Here is a 17,567-nt window from a genome sequence, read left to right as displayed (position 1 = left end):
AATGGATATACAGGATATGAATGAAAAACACTCAACCTCTCAAGTAAGCACATACAAAGAAACACCCTAAGCTGACCATTTTATTTCTGGGCTTCACCATGAGGGAAAATATTATTGTGAAGAAGCTTTTCAGTGTACATATGATGCATTCCAGCCAGGCTTGATATTCATCAAGACCAAGTATTCACTGCTTTTACAGGAAGTGATTTTTTTGTCACGTTTCAAATGTCTGAGTGACCTTTGTGCTCATCTATACCACCTGAACCATGTCATGAGCCAAGAACAGCCATCTAACCGCCTTATAAGTCCAGAGGACAAACAAATGGGTAAACAGAAAACTAGAAATGCTCTCAGGGGGAGTTGTGTGGGCAGCTGTTACCCTCACTTTTAAGATGCAACAAAGATATTTTCTTTGAGAGCAGATGACACAGTTGTCATAGCAGTCGGACCCGCACAAACAAAGTATGTCCAGAAGCGTCTAGTCATGCGAGGGTATTTAGAGAGGTGTCAGTTGGTGCAGACGTCGCCCGACTCAGCCTGTGCTGTTGAACAGCTGTGCATTAGCAGCTTTGGCATCCATGGGAGGTCTCAGCGAAGCCTGTTAACGGGCTCTAAATGAGTGTTCACCAAAGGGAAACACCAATATTGAATTCTGAGCCAGGCACCAGAAGCACCCTGGGGCCATGTGAGACATGGTGATCACAGAGGAGAGCGCTGAGTCCAGTTGTGCATGGAGCACATCAGCTGCACCGGGAGCACTGCACTGCACTCACGACTCCCATTGCAAAGCTTCCTGCTTGTGTGATTTTGTTCATTTACAAATCCATAAACTGGAATCTATACACCACAAATAGGATGACAAATATTTTCTCAGAATGTTTTTAAAGTGTTATTACATCAACAGTGTCTAGAAATGTAAGATTGTAATTGTAATGGTCATCCCATACATCATTTGTTATTGTCAGTTTGTTCTCTATCTGGCACACTGGTTAATCTGGGAAATAAATACTTGGCTGATCGGAGAACAGTGGATAGTGGGCGGTGGTAGTGTAGTGGTTAAGGAGCTGGGCTAGCGTGCAGTAGCCTGAAAGTTGTTGGTTCAATTCCCAGCTTCCACCGTTGTGCCCTTGAGCAAGGGACTTAACCCCAAGTTGTTCTGGGGACAATGCAATCCCTTGTAATATATATAACATACTGTACTGTATGTAAGTCACTTTGGTCAAGAAGTGTCTGCTAAATGTAATGTAATGGATAGGGCAAATACAACAGATGCTCTTCAGGCGTCCACACAGCATTCAGTTCAGAGTGAATGTCTCTGTCGCACACTCTTGATCACCTTTTGTTTTAATAAGCTTTATTGGCAGGACTCTTAAGTACAATATTGCCATATCATGAAATATAAATAATGATTAAAAGCAAAAAGAGAAAACAGACAGTCAAAGGGAACACGCATGAGTTAAATGAAAAATCTCTCACACACACACACACAAACACACACACACACACACACACACACACACACTCCTCATGCAGTGTATAGTATGGCACACTGCATTGTCATCATTTTGAGAGCTCTGCATGGGCTTTCTTGAATTCAGTGATGAACTGGCACACCCAGCCAAACAGCTCCTGGGAGTCCTGGTCAGCTGCCTCCCCAAACTTTACCTTAGCAGCAGAAACACACGCAGACACAGCAATACAGAACGTGTGAGGAAAACAGCAAGAGCACATGGGCACACACTCACCTTAGCAGCAGAAACACACGCAGACACAGCAATACTGAACGTGTGAGGAGAAGAGCAAGAGCACACAGGCAAATACAGCATATGGAAGAGCCAAGCAAGAGAACACATTAGTTTACATCTAGTGAATATGTTTTAAGTGAAGTCCATTATTGCAGCCTGACATGGTGAAGTGAAATGATGACTTAGCTCATGTATGTAATGTAATGTATGTATGTATGTAATTAGCTCATCATCCAAATACACTAATATCATACCTGATTATAGGGGACATTTGAACCCTTTTAAAGCCATTTATACCATTCAATCATTTACACTTCATCTCCATATCTTAATGAGGCAACACAACACATAAGAGGTGTGTTTAAATGAGGTTATCTACTCCTCTTTGCCCGTACTTCTGGCAAGGCAACTGTACTGACTTGGGCCAGGTAGGAAAGCAGAGCTTCCCCATTATTATGAACCCATGGGTGGGCGTAGTCCCTGAGGAGACACCAGGGCAGTGCTGATAGTGTCTGCCTCCAAAAGTGGCTATTAGCCCTGTCCCTCTCTGGTCCATCTATCTGCCCTGGGATGTGTTGGGGTGCTAGGCTTAGCCCCGTCCCTCTCTGGTCCATCTATCTGCCCTGGGATGTGTTGGGGTGCTGGGGCTGTAAAATTGGATCTAACGCAATTGCTTGTGCAGCCTCAGCCTTTAATTCCAGTAGGGCTGTCCCTGAAAAACTCACCCACGGATTCTCTCACTCACACACACACACACACACACACACACTCACACACACACACACACACACTCACACACACACACACACACACACACACACACACACACACACACACACTCACACACACACACACACACTCACACACACACACACACACACACACACACACACACACACACACACAGATAGATCACAGTTCGAAATCCAGAAATGAATTATTTTCCAAGAAAAAAAAAATCAGCGTCTTGAGATTTTTGTAGTTATGAACACGCCTTCCCTGCAACAAAATAATGGTTTCTTGGCGAGTCTCACAGTAGATTTTGTTCTGCTATGATTATATCTAAAACTGCAGTATCAAGGAATGCAAAGTCTGATAAGTGCATCGTATGCTTTTGCACATCACTGTCTTCGTCAAGCCGATGTTTTTTCACAGTATGTCTGAGTGAGGGTGCACTATCATTGCAATGTAGTTCCAAAAGGTTCCTCTTTTGGTAAAAAAAAATGTGATCTAGCTAAATTTGGAGACAATGTCAACATATCTGTTTACATGTTTTATGTGTTCACAGAGCATTGATATCATTTCTACCTATAACAGGTCCGAAAGTGTCAAAAGGAAGAAGCATAGTATGTCATTTCAAAATAACACTGCACGTAGCTGCGGTGGAAAACTTTGTAACCTTGAGAAATTGGTTGCTGTGAAATATATCCTCCTTCAGTTCTCTAGTTCTCTCTCTCTTTCTCTCTCTCACTCTATCACACACACACACACACACACACACACACACACACACTCATAGAGATAAGTTGTGAGACAATTGCAGAGAGCCATCTGAACATTGCCATTTCAGGGCTCCATCCATCTCTACTCCCCACCACACAAACAAACACACACACACACACACACACACACACACACACACACACACACACACACACACACACACACACACACACACACACACAGATACACCCACAGAGTTGGCTTTACACCAGATATTGAAATCATAACTCAGGGATTTACCAAGATGTCAGAGTAGATCTTCCTCATCTCCTCGCTTTTCTTTGTCAGCTGCTGCAGATCCATGTTGTACTTCTCAATGGCTGCCTGTTTGAGACGACACACAGAAACAAAGCACCTGTCGTGCAGTCAGCTAAAGGATCAGATCTGATGTACCTGCGCTCAAAGATTCTGTCAAGCACCTGGGCACAGAATGGTCAAGCTTTGACTGCCAATGGCAACAAATTCCTGTTTTGTCCTTAAATGTGAATTAACAGAAATAAGGAAGAAAAGAGACAAAAGACACCTGAGATCATCAGATGAGGAAGACAAATAAAATGAACTGAACATGTGAGATACGCATTCATTATTATTCTGCCCATTTTAACAAAAAAAAAAAAGCTTGTGTGTTCTGCCCAGCCGGCAGCACCATTAAATCAACAGTCTTTCATCGCCCTGCGCTCCCCAGCCCTGCGCTCCCCAGCCTCCAGAATCCTTTGTAAATCTCCCCTGGCCGTGACTCACATGAGCATTTTCTCGACACTAATATTCAGTCATATTAATTTCAGCAGTGCAGCAAATTAAAAGAAAACCAAGGGGGGGAAACGAGTCTGTGAGAACTGCTACTAGATAGCAGAGTTTCTATGAGATCTGTTCTAAGTAGATGTGTCCCTGACATTATGATGGATTGTAATTATAAGTGTGATTTTTCAGTCCGAGAATGTTTTCAAAAAGCTAACAAATGTCACTTCCTGTAACTGTGTGCTAATGCATAATGCATGTAGTCTGGGCAAAGCCTATGATGCAGATGCAGACACATCACCTTTAGGTCTTTGGAGAATTTGGGATGCTGGGGAATGGGGTTCTTCTTGCTGTAGCTCTTCTTATACTGGAGAGCCTTCTGAAGCTCATTCTTCACAACTGGAGGAGAAAACACAGTAGCCATCACATTATCAGTACCACACCACCAATTACAACTCAGTATGTGTACTACTCTAAAGTAGCGGTTACTACAGTTAAATGTATACTGTACAGTGCAGTGCTGACTCAGGAGTACTTACTGTACTTTACTCTTTGACATGGCTCTTGGAACATGCTAATGCTAATGCTTTAGCTGAGTAAAACACAGGCAGACATATAAAATACGCAAGAAACTGATGCAATTTTGCTGGAGGTGTTTGGTAAACACACAAACAAGTATACTGCAACATGTCATTGTAATGGTAATAAGAGCTTTCCACCGAGGTAGTAAAACCAGACTGGAAGTTGATACTGAGGAGTAAATGAAAGCAAGCAAGCACAATACTCACCGTCTATCTCTGCTGTCAGGCCTTTGATGGAAGCTGATGCAAGCACATACATACATACACATACACATACACATACACATACACATACACATACACACACACAGATACACACACACACACACACACACACACACACACACACACACACACACACACACACACACACACACACACACACACACACAGAGTCAAAGAGGGATTCAATCAAATCAGCACCAAACTGAAACCCTCCAATTTTCTACTTTTGATGAAATTTTGATTAGCTTACCCCCCGGGACAGTGTCAAATTCTGCAAGCTCGGAGGGGAAGGTGGCCAAGCCTGGCTCATGCAACACGATCTGCTCCACAAGGGCATGCAGCAAGGTGACGTGCCGCTCCACCCCACGCAACTGAGAGAGCTGTACAGCGGCATGGATGTGTGTGTGTGTGTTAAATGGGATTCAGGAGATGCAAAACAACCTGCTGAGTTAGGTCTGTAAGGATGTGCATAATGTATCACAGGTCCATCTGTGTAGCACTGGGGGTGTTTCACTACAAGATAACCAGGATAGTGTTCAATCTGTAGAAAATACTGCATATATTGTTGTTTTGCTCTCACATACCCATACGCAAACAAACAAAAAAACAACATGCAGAAAGCATGAGGCAATCATTCACACCCTGGAGCACCTTAAATCGCAAAGACCTTGGCAGTCGGAGTATGTTTGCATGCGTGCGCACGGGGCCACACACTTCTGTGTGCCCCCAGGAATGCCAATATCTCACCCAAGGCCACTAACTGAGAGGAATTTGAGAATTCATCACACACTCTACTAAAGATCAGACTAAACATGGTGCTGCAACGTGGCCTTGCACCACAGCGCTCCTCTTAAGCGAGCATGAGAGAGACTGTGCGCAGGAGCGTCTCCTTGACATCTCCCATTTGGCAGGGGCAGCTCTCATTAGGGGGAGGAGAGATATGAACCATTAAGAAAAAACGCAAACAAGGCAGCCAGCCTCTCAAAAGAATTGCACTGCTCAGACTCATCAGCAGCACTAGTTTAAGGTAACAAAGGATTGGGAGACAGGAATACAAAATACAAAGTGAATTGTATGCTGGTGGGCAATTCCATGGAAAATTACGTTTTTTGTAACATCCATAATGCCAATAAAATGTGATGGTATGGTATGATGTGAATGATTACATGAAATTTGAGGATTTGCTATTTTTGGCTGAAAAATGTACATGAGAAAAAATGCAAAAAAATTAATGTTATCATTCACATCATACAAATGCCAAGACATTTCACTGGTGTTATGGATGTGACAAAAAGTCCATTTTCCGTGGAACTGCCCTGGTATTTCTTTATGTGTGTGTTCATTTCATTTTATTATTCATTGTTGTCAATATTTTTATTCTTAAATCTACTGCATCTCATCTGTCTATAAATCCTAATATAATAATGTATTACTACAGAGTTGCTGCTACTAATGTACCTACTACCTAGATATCTATAAAGCTGATTTTATCTCCATTCTTTCTGTCTGATTTCAATATCTCAAATAATTTCTAATACAGGAAAATGAGCACCAAAGCAAACACCAACCTTGCACATACAGTACACCTTGAGCCTGAGGCAACCAAGAAAGAAAAGTCATGAGATAAATTCCAGGACTCAACTACAGAAGATATGGAACTGTACTGATTTCCAGGACTCAACTGTACTGTACTGCACTGGGACTGTGCTGTGTCTAAATATAAAGTGACCTTTTATCTGATATAACTATATATTACTTACACAAACCTCGGATGTAAGTTGTAATGAAATGCTTATTAGATGCTTATACCACTCATTCAATGGTCAATAAATAAATAGCAGGAGAGCAATACACTGGGCAAAAAGTGAGTGAGAGGGAGAGGGAGAGGGAGATAGAGAGAGAGAGAGAGAGAGAGAGAGAGGGAGAGAGAGGGAGAGAGAGAGAGAAAGGGAGAGAGAGAGAGAAAGGGAGAGAGAAGGAGAGAGAGAGGAAGAGGGAGAGAGAGAGAGAAAGGGAGAGAGAAGGAGTGAGAGAGGAAGAGGGAGAGAGAGAGGGAGAGATGAAGAGAGAGAGGAAGAGGAAGAGGGAATATAACTTACTTTAGTAAGGGACGAGAGCCGAAATGCTTTAGCCTTGTCTCTGCCTGCATGTTCATTCAGGTAATTACCAACAGCCAGCAGGTACTCTAGCACACACACAAATGTCTGAGAGCCAATCAGCTGCTGGCACATACGGATCTTCTGGTTAATCAACTGTGGGGTACAAAGACAGAAAGAGATAGTTAGTGAGGCCGGCGCAATCCTTTTTCAGCAACTTCATGACCTGTATAGCCCATCCAGTTACTGTGGGGGTTAGAAGGAAGATGGAATACAGATGATTATGTCCACTCCAATGTCAATAACATGTCCTACAGTTGATCATGGAAAGTGCTTTATTTTGAACAAGTCTGGGAAGAGACATTACTGAGCTCAGTTAACATCAACCTACAATTTGGACCAGTTTTCAAACTTTCTTCCTCTCACTCTGATCACAATCCAAGATAAGATCAGCTAACAAACACAACGGTCTGCTGAGAACAGAAGAGAGAGATGGGGAAACAGGGAGGGAAAAAGACACATCATAAAATCTGTCGCTAGTGAGATGCAGGAGTAAATGTGTCTGAATCTTCTGTGTCTGAATTTTTTATTTTTTTTTAGCTGGTGCTAGTTTTCCATCCAGTCCGTCAGCTGGTTGGTAAATCCTCTTTAATATCTTCGGCTTACAGAGTCTGTCATGTCAGACAATACATGGATTTATGAAGCACCAGGCCCAAACACCAAGCCGTAGTTCCTGCCTGCTCAGCCTCTGGCTGCTTACTTGACATCACAAGTGTTCCAAAAACATTCACCTCTATAACACAGCAACCCATTCTTCATTTAATAATGCACATGACAAAATTGTAACAAAGGCCAGATACCTCTACCCAACATGCTAATCTCTATACCCAACATGCTAATCTCTATAGCCAACATGCTAATCTCTATAGCCAACATGCTAATCTCTATAGCCATGACTGTAACATATTAGGCAGGAATTGCGCCAAACTCATTGGAGAGGGAGTACTAGGGTAAAACAGCTTGATTAAATTGGATCCAATTAGAGACTGAACAGCTATTTGGAGCCAGAGACAGATGTGAGGTTGTGTGATTGCCATACAAGTCTGCCCAAAGCCCACCTTTGTCTACCCTGCTCAACGCCTCTACAGATGTCACAACATGCAGACTGGTAAGCATTGGCAACTATCAACGGTTACTAGCAACAACTTGAGTTACAAGTGAGCTGTGTGGTCTTAATTTGTGTTTTGCAGCCAAGCACTAAGCAGAACTAGAGACATGATGGCTTCAAAATCTATTATTTTTTACGGATACTCCAGGCTGCTCATGTCAAAAGCTTCATCAACTACATCCTCAATTTGAATCCTTAACTCCATAAAATAATTGTTTTTGGTTGAAGATGCAACATTCTGTTGACTCAACTGGGTACACAGCTATATTCGCAGGCTTCCTCTGTCCCTGTTCCTAAGTCCAGCTTGTGCCCAGAAAATTCTTCGAAGTATGAGGTCATGAAGGATGTCTCATTTGTCTAATCGCTGTCAGAGATGTCGAGATGAGGAACGGGGAGAGAAGAGCTGAGAGAAATTTAGACTTTTAACAAATTACTTTCAGCAAGACATCCATACCATATCATGAGACAAACAAAATATCACACCTCATTGATATCTACAGTATTTGAGCAGGAAGAGCTGTACTATTGGAGTCCTCTTAACTAGGTCAGTTCAGAATTGGGGTTGGATACTGCACAGAAGCCTAGTTCAGTTGGTAAAAACTGTCACTAACATACATCACCTATCGCCTGCTACACTATGAGGCAGACATGTAACTGGGGTGGTGGGATGAGTCTTTACAAGATATACTGTTCTACAAGATAGGAATAGCCTCCTATGTAAATAAAATAATATAAAATAAATGGTTGAATAAAAATTTGAACACTCTGCTAGCTTTAGCTCAATACACCACTTATCTTATTAACCCCAATTTCTTCATGTGAAGAGGACTCAAAAACACACATTTTAATTTGATTTCTAAGGGCTTTTGAGATCTGCGGTTATTACCTTACAGTAAAATTAATTACTACACATTTGCCGTGCACACACAAGAGTTCGTCCTACCAGGCCCGTGCCACTTCCCCTAAATTACTACAAATGTAGACTTGGTTGCGACTTGCAAACAGTTTTTGTGAGTACTAGTTTGTTCATATTTGGGAAACAGTGAGAGAGGCGGAGCTGCGACCAAACGGCCCAGGTGGCTGAAGTGCCGCAAGGGCGTAGCAAATGAACTTCAACAGCAACGTGATCAAAGTATTCAGACCAGCGCAAAAAGTCTCTCCCACCGGGAATCCTCCCGGAGCTCCCAATTAGCCACTCCAGCTATGCGGACAGTGCTCAGTGACCACGGACAACAGGGCCCTGTGTTGTAATCGGCCGGAGTAGGGCTATAAGGTGATGCTGCTGTGTCATCAGTATTTGATGCCTCTTAAAAGTGACACCTGGGTGAGCAAGCATGTGTAATTTATTGTGTACCGGTCCTTGACTCCTCCAACCCAAGCATTCTTTTCTTGCTTCCTTCCTAGAGTGTAGATAAGAAAAGGAGGAAGAAAATGATATAAGAAAAGGAGGAAGAAAAGGATATAAGAAAAGGAGGAAGGAAATGATATAAGAAAAGGAGGAAGGAAAGAATGACGGCAGAGTTGAGATTTGCCTCATGACTGCCCTCTACACTGTTTTTTTTATGCTTGTTGCAGATGAGCTGCACTTGGGCAGCAGCCAAAACCAAAATGGGCATACCTGCACCGTTTAAACCGTTTACATTCTGTGTTTGTTGGCATACCTGCACCGTTTAAACCGTTTACATTCTGTGTTTGTGGGCATACCTGCACCGTTTAAACCGTTTACATTCTGTGTTTGTTGTCAACAGTGTTGCTGTTTTTCTTCTGCTTTGACACCTAACAACGGATTTAAAAAAGTACTTCCATTTCCAATTGCTTGGTGGTCTCAAATTATATAAAATCCTGACCTAAATGCAACCAAAATGACACAAATCTGTCCTTAGTGTACCTAGTCCCCATTCCCTATCTAATATGTGTTTGTGTTACCTCTTGTCGTGCTAAATTATAAATCCAATAGTCATGATTTTCTGTCATCTACAGTACCAAGATCTGGGATTACACCAATGTTGTTATTGGCTATACCCATTATTATGACATAAAGGTCTGTGTCTACCACTGAGTTTCAGAATCATCAACCCACAATGCAATGCAGAAAAGAGCCGAGTAAGCGGAACACACAGGATAGAGCTTTCAGAGCATCACAGATAACACTTTCAAAATTCTAAATCAAAGGTGAAGTGAGACGCTGAATTTAGATGACCAATTTCCTTTTGTTTGCACTTGTGTGCGGCAAGGAGGAATGGAAGTGTTCCACTTTACCTTCTCTAACTAATACATGTCTGGATGGAAATCCGTCCAGAGAGAGAGAGAATTAATTCAAATATCTGCTACTTCAACTCCATCTAATTTCTTTCCTCAGAAGCCAGCAGTCTGGTAGGATTAGGTTTTTGCAGTAAATGGCTTTTATTCATTTCTGTTTTCCCTTTTATTTCCCGTCCTTTTCCCCTCCCCAGGAGCACCACAGCTTTGACCTCAGAGGGCTTTTATGCTGATTTCCACTTCAGGCTTCTGAGAGCTAAGTCCAACTTCACCTGATTGTCTTAATAAGAGAAAACTTTTCCATTCACATTTACATGAGTGTTCTGCCAATCACAATCATCTAGGCACTATAATAAACACATACAATTCACAAGGCCTTTGTGCTCTTAAATTATACTGTCAACGCCAAGCACCAAGACTAATGAAAGATGTGTGTGGTGGGGAGTTTGGTGTGTGTGTGTGTGTGTGTGTGTGTGTGTGTGTGTGTGTGTGTGTGTGTGTGTGTGCATGCATGACGCATGTGCGTTGGTTACTCACCGGTTCCAGGTCCTCCATGGTAATGGGCAGCTCTCTGAGTGTGAGTAGCAGGTCTAGGCGAGAGCTCAGAAACGAGATGTTGCACATCTAAAAAAAAAACATTTAACATAATTAATATCATTCAACGTCAATATTTGGGCCTAACCACAAACTGCACATGGTTCTATCCTGGGGCCTTTGAAACTGTTAGATGTTATAGCCTGAGCACGGCTGACACTCAAACCCATTATGGGTTTACCTCCAAACACATGTACAGTACGTACACATAGAGAAGCATTGGCAAACACACACACACACACACACACACATACAGAGACACACACACACACACAAACATACACACACACTCACACACACACATACAGAGACACACACACACACACACACACACACACACAAACATACACACACACACTCACACACACACATACAGAGACAGACGGGGTTGGGGGGGGGCTGGTATGTGAATCAGGCTATTATCACCCTGACACAAGGTGCTGTTGACAACAGCAGCATATTACACTGCTCCATCTGGTTGTACTATGAGGTTGTAGAAATCCATGGCCACAATTTGGCTGCTTTTAGCCTTTAATGTCACTCTTTCTGTTAGGTATTGACAGTTTGTTTCTTTTATGTATGTTGATTATTTGAAAACCACATACGTTGATACACACAAAACTGTTATTTACTTACAAATGAGATAAACTCTTTTAGTGTGCACATAATGTGTTCTAGTTCTAGTTTTGGATTTGGGTTTTGAAATTCATCCATTTACCTTGTATCTAATTAATGAATTCTGTTTACCTTGTATCTAATTAATGAATTCTGTTTACAGAATCATGGTTGTACTATGGTTATTGCAATTATAAAAACATATTATTATTGTCATTACTGTATTAGGTCATTTTTATCATTATTATTCTATAATGATTTTTATAATTATTATTCTTATATTTCAACTTGTATTTGACTTTACTTTCAAGTATTAATCATAATGCTTATGTAATATTACTTATTATTGCTGTACATCACTTTGGACAAAAGTGTCTGCAAAAAACATTAACATAAACATTAATATTGCTATGAGAGACAACAAATAATGCACGTCTACATATACCTTGAAAAGATTCCACCTGCCTATCATTGTCTGAACGATACACTGCAACGTCTAGCTCTGCCACCAGTACGCTCAGGCCAATCCAAACTTTTCTCATCTGTGCTTCCTCGTTGGTAGAACGAGCTACCAGTTCCTACTAGAGCAGGGGCATCCCTCTCCATCTTCAAAAAAACTCCTGAAGACCCACCTCTTCAGAGAATATTTCCTTGTGAAACACTAAATTGTCCTAGAATTGTTGAGAGAATTGCTTTAAAAAGCTTAAACTGTTTACTGTTAGTCACTTTGGTTAAAAATGTGTCAGTCAAATGTAATGTAATGTAATGTAATGTAAACATCAATCTCGCTATACAGTACTATGACACCATGTTGCAATAAAAGGCCTCTTCATGTAATGCAGGCACATTCACATTTCCCCAAGTAGTCTGTGAGTGCATTAGCTATAACGACAAACTTGCCTTTCCAGCAGCCTCAGACCAACCCCTCAGACAGCTCCTTTATGCGCTCTGTCGAGTGTCCATCCTTGAAAACTCCAATCCAACAAAAGTGCCTCATTTAGCTACAAAGCCTCCATCTCCTCTTGTGTCTCTTGTGTGTGTTTGCCAACCTCATTCTCTCACTTCCACCAGTTCTGCTGCTTTACAACTACCATTCGTAGGGTTCCACTATTGCATATTCACAGAGAATCATTCAATCAAAGTGAACAATACCCTCACACTCAGCAGCAGCGTTCTGCAAGACAACGTTGTGGGTGGACACAGTAGGGTGGGGTGTGGGGGGCAGAAACACCAATATTCACACCATTATCTCACTAACATTATCTCACTAATATTCACACCATTATCTTACATTTGAGCTATTCAAAGGTTTTGGGGGGAATATTTTGAAACAAAATCAGCTATGAGCCAGTGATCCCTCTTTACATTAAAGTAAATAGCCTACTGTATACTTAGTCATAGAGTTGTGCCTATAGTGTCGTTATCAGTGATTCAGTGATGTGATTAGCAGTAGTTGCCACGTCTGCTCTAAGGATTTCCAGTGTCATAACAGCTAATGTCGCTGTCACATGCTACTAAGCTGTTACAAGACCTTATAACACAACAAGAAATACTATTTTCTGACTGTCTGGAAGATGTTATGACGTTTGTGAGTTTTACACATGCACATATGAGGTGGTAATGCAACCACAACAAGAAGCAGAATGGCTGTTATACCTTGAAGTGCATCAAGTCCACATTTGTGTAATTCGCCGATATCATTTAAATGTTATGATATCTAAAACAGACTTGTTTGTGGAACTACTTCTTTCCTCCACACATCAACTCATTTTCCAATTTATAGGACAAACTATGGCCACAGTCTAGGTGGTATGCCAAGCTAGCATATCTGAGAATTCGGTTGAGCCTTAGGTTTGTAAAATCACTGTTGTCCTAACTTGAAAAGCTGTGTAATAATGCTAAAAGCCTTCTCAGACATATGTTACAATGATGTTATGTACCTCTGTCATATTCCTAATTTGTAACTCTCACATTTCTGTCTCAACGTGACTTCTCAATAAACTTGGCAAACTGATATACAAGTGTAATATGCTAAATAACTAAATGCAAACATCACAAGTTAATTGACGTTCTAAATTGGAGTGGGGTGGGCAAAGGTTATTGCCACAGTGCACAGTGCGTACGGACGTACACCTGCAGGCACGCCTGGCCACAGCTGTATTTCCCCATTAGCACAAGGCCGGAGTGGAGAAAATGTTGAGGCTACCTCCTTTACCCTTTATTTACTCTTTCTTTCTCAATAGCGTTTATATAATAATGTTAAAGATTACATTATTAAATTGCTGGTCTCTCACTTTGAATGAATATCTTAGTGTATGGCAATTCAAGGTAAAGTACGGAGTGATTACTTGCTATGAAGAGTCCAAGGATATCCCATCTCTTGGAATCATTCTTGTCCAATCAGAAATCAATAATTCCTTCAGCCATATCTAACTGATGTACAATAGAAAACAGAGCCCAAGCAGTATAATAATAAAGTGTGCACTGGGATACTGACAGCAGATTGTAGGACCTTCAGTCAGTGTGGTAAAGCAGATGGAAGATATAGAAAGCCAACCAGTGTGTGAAAGTGTGATATGTGTCAGAAATCACATAGACATCACACATAGACATCACCCACTGTTAGAACAAAAAGCATCTGTCAGGCTGCCTGCATGTGCCTCTCTTTGTACGTACGAAGGTCGATATGCCCCAACTTAGACAGAATGTTTCTGCTATAGTACACATGTAGTCTCCACATGCAGTCTTTAATAACCCTTGCGTTACATGGGGAAAATAGGCGCCCCTTCAGCTCTAGCAGCTGTGTCGTGGTTGCAGTCTGGTTGGAGCTGCATCTGAGGCACATGTGTGATGGAGGCTGTGTGGCTGCCATTCCGCAGAAGCAACGCATGCAATGTGTTCAAGTTGTGAGACATTAGGCAAATGTTTAATTACTCTGAAAAACACTTAGTTAGGACATTTTAAGACTGTTCTATCAGACTGTTTCACTCTACAAAGAAAAAAAAAGAAATCCAAGAACACGTATTAGTGATTTCTTCTGCTGAAGATATACAATGAAATATACAATGCGCTTTCTGTGCACTGTCTAATTTGCTGCTTCTTGATGTGTTCAGTCCACTCCATGTGTACTTAACTTGATATCCACTCCACTCCATGTGTCCTGGTCTTGATACTATCCCTTATTTGTATATTGTATTTTGTATTTTGTATTTTGTATATTATATGTATGTTGTTGTCTATATTGTACAGTATGTGTCTTTATTACTATTGTATATTGAATGTTTTACTATTACATGTCTATTAGTTGAATGTACATAGAGTTTAACACCTACCGAAGTCAAATTCCTTGTATATGTAAGTACTATATACTTGGCCAATAAAAAACTGATTCTGATTCTGATTCATTCTGTACTGTCCCTGTGTGTGGGCACGTGTGTGCAACTGCCATAATCAGACTGCATCACACTTACCTCTAGCATGTACTGATCCACTATGTGCAGGTCTGAGGCTACTCCTTTGTATGATTTATACATCTCCACATCTTCCACAGTCGGCACATATCTACAGTGAACCAAACAACATAGACCAAATCATTTTAACTGAGAAAAGCAATATGTACTTCCCATAACAATAAATGTCACATTAGCCACACTGTAGGTCACAGCAGTATATACTTCCTTATAGATAATGAGTAAAAATACTAGCACTGTTACGGAAACCCCGACAGCGTCATTGCATTTTGGTGTATATACATAGTATATGCACTCATTTTAATAAATTGTGTGCTCATTACTAAATAGTGCGCTAATCTTAATTTTTGTGAAATGAGCGCAACTTTTAGTAAAACATGCACACAATTTTAGTAAAATCTGCAGACAATTTACTAAATTGAGAATACAATGTATTGACACGAGCAGACTATGTGGTAAAACGAGCACACAATATACTAAACTGTGTGCACAATCTATCTATAAAGCAAGAAGTGTCTGTGTGTCTGTCCTAATGTCTGTGGCATGCATATCTCGCTGACCGTTTGTGCAGTGCCAAATTTGACGTTGTTTAAATAAGAAATGCAAAAGATATAGTTAAATATATCGGTAAAAGAAGCAGACATTGGCTTTCGCCGCTAGCCACTCCCCCTCCCACACAGCACTGTCCAGTAAGCTACCAGTGAGGATAGAAGCAAGGCTTTGGCAGAGCTGGAGTAGGTTACACGGGTAAAAAGTTAAGCGAGTGCAAGATGTGTTAACATGTCGTATGCGGTTTGCTTGCATAAAATGACTCCGCGGATTTTGCAACAACACGCCAACACACACAGGTATGCAGTGGCTCTTCAAAATGACGTAAAAAATGATGTGCAATAAACGGACACTTCGAATAGCCCAGGCTAGTTTGGACTTTCTTTAGACTTTGAATAAGCAAACGACAATTTCAACTGTAAGGTCCTAAATTAAAACGAGCAATAATGGTCCCGAATTAAAGAACGTCTCAGAATGCCAAGCAGAGTGCCAAGCACACATGCAAAGCATAACCAGTGACAAGCAACGAGTGGCAGACAGAGTGCAATGTCACTTATAGGCCACCAGAAACTGTGTTTGACCGTTGCAAATGATGCATCATTCCACAAAATGGTTTGTTTTCTCTATCATCAAGTTATTCAATAGGCTAAGCATATAGCCTTGACTCAAAACAGCTGTTAGGATTATGTCATTTTGATTTGTAAAAAATGTCACATGCGGTCATGCTTAAATTCTGCTCACTTCACATTTATTATATTATTATATTATCTGAATTCATTATTGAATGCTTACCTGGAATTATGTTTTTCCCTATCATCCTATTTTTAAAGCAGGCCTACCTGCAAGCATGTAATTGGGCTACAGGAATAGCATGTTTGAACGGGCACTGCACTAGTATAATAAAATGACAGCACAATTTATTAAAATGAGTGCATATTCTCTTGATATACAAAACAATCTTGCAGTGACACTTCCCGGGCTCTATACACTGTAGATTGAGAGTTTGTCTTTATTTTCCTCATCTTCAATCCAGATCCTACTTAGATTCCTTAGCATGCAGCCCATGCCTGTTTCTCTGTGTATTCAGCAGCATTTAGCACTATATTTCTCCCACTTTAACTCTGTGTTGTTTCTGCCCACTCACTTATCTGTCTACTCTTTCCTTGCCCCTCTTTTATTTTTCCTAAGTGACTCTCTGCTGTTTTCGTGTGGCCCAGGTAAAAGAGGGATGATTAAAAGCCAAGTGGCTGAGCTGGCCTCTGTATCGGCCTGGCTTTGAACTCCAGAAAGGACTTCTCTTAAAGTCTTGTGAGTGCATTTCAGCTCAAAGCCTGAGAGACTGACTATTTCATGAGGCCTGGGATGTGCAGTAGTGACTACAGCTGCCCTGCATTAATATTGCAGCTCCACTGCAAGGCCTTCTATTAGGATTGTATTCTTGAAGTCCATGCTGACAACACATTAAAAAATATTCCTTGCGGTTTTTATCCAGAATAAATAAATCTGGAGCTACTTTCGGTCTCCTCTTCCTCAAGGTAGGTCAGCAGAATGCAGCGACCCAAGACAAGCTCAGGGAGGATGTCCGAATGGATGGGAAAAGCATTTCAGGGCTTTCAACACAGAGGGCCCCCCAGAGAATCTCAATGGTGTCCATCTCTCCCAACACAAGACCATAAAAGTTTAATCTGTGAGCAGCGCCCCTATAAAAGGCTCTGGTGCCGACTCTTTATTGTTGACCGCAGAGAACCTCTTGGAAAGTGTTAATCTGTGGCCCATTACAAATCAGACGCTGATGAGGTCGTGAGCCCATACACAGTATTCTAATGCTGCTGATGTGTCCAAACACAGCATAAACACCGCATAGCGCAAACACAATAACACACACCATCTGTGTCCAAACACAGCATAAACAACGCATAGCACAAACACAATAACACACACCATCTGTGGTTTTAAAATGGAAGATCTACCCTGCCCTGTCTGCAGCCGAGTCGTTTCAACTGTGTCTAAAGTGCACAGTTGAC

At 41.3% G+C, this 17,567-nt stretch overlaps 1 protein-coding gene and 1 long non-coding RNA gene across 2 annotated transcripts in view; one reads left to right on the top strand and one right to left on the bottom strand.

Moving 5' to 3' along the window:
* Window positions 1-1,197: 1,197 nt before the first annotated feature.
* Window positions 1,198-17,567, bottom strand: part of LOC121713852 (disheveled-associated activator of morphogenesis 1) — a 36,307-nt gene continuing 19,937 nt past the window's right edge. Inside the window, exons 10-17 of the mRNA XM_042098865.1 lie at window positions 14,995-15,085; window positions 10,853-10,939; window positions 6,892-7,044; window positions 5,043-5,172; window positions 4,775-4,807; window positions 4,288-4,385; window positions 3,489-3,572; window positions 1,198-1,665 (exon numbers count right to left, since the gene is read on the bottom strand). Of these exons, the coding sequence (XP_041954799.1) occupies window positions 1,561-1,665; window positions 3,489-3,572; window positions 4,288-4,385; window positions 4,775-4,807; window positions 5,043-5,172; window positions 6,892-7,044; window positions 10,853-10,939; window positions 14,995-15,085 (781 nt within the window). The 3' untranslated portion in view covers window positions 1,198-1,560. The remainder of the gene's footprint in view (window positions 1,666-3,488; window positions 3,573-4,287; window positions 4,386-4,774; window positions 4,808-5,042; window positions 5,173-6,891; window positions 7,045-10,852; window positions 10,940-14,994; window positions 15,086-17,567) is intronic.
* LOC121713898 overlaps window positions 6,363-17,567 on the top strand; it is a 17,077-nt gene continuing 5,872 nt past the window's right edge. The window contains exons 1-2 of the long non-coding RNA XR_006032974.1: window positions 6,363-6,372; window positions 16,007-16,009. This is a non-coding gene — a long non-coding RNA (uncharacterized LOC121713898). The remainder of the gene's footprint in view (window positions 6,373-16,006; window positions 16,010-17,567) is intronic.

Source organism: Alosa sapidissima, chromosome 7 (genome assembly GCF_018492685.1).
Source record: "Alosa sapidissima isolate fAloSap1 chromosome 7, fAloSap1.pri, whole genome shotgun sequence".
Classification (NCBI taxonomy): domain Eukaryota; kingdom Metazoa; phylum Chordata; class Actinopteri; order Clupeiformes; family Clupeidae; genus Alosa; species Alosa sapidissima.
Note: the sequence above shows the minus strand (reverse complement) of the source record. Positions and strands in the feature narration are given on the sequence as shown.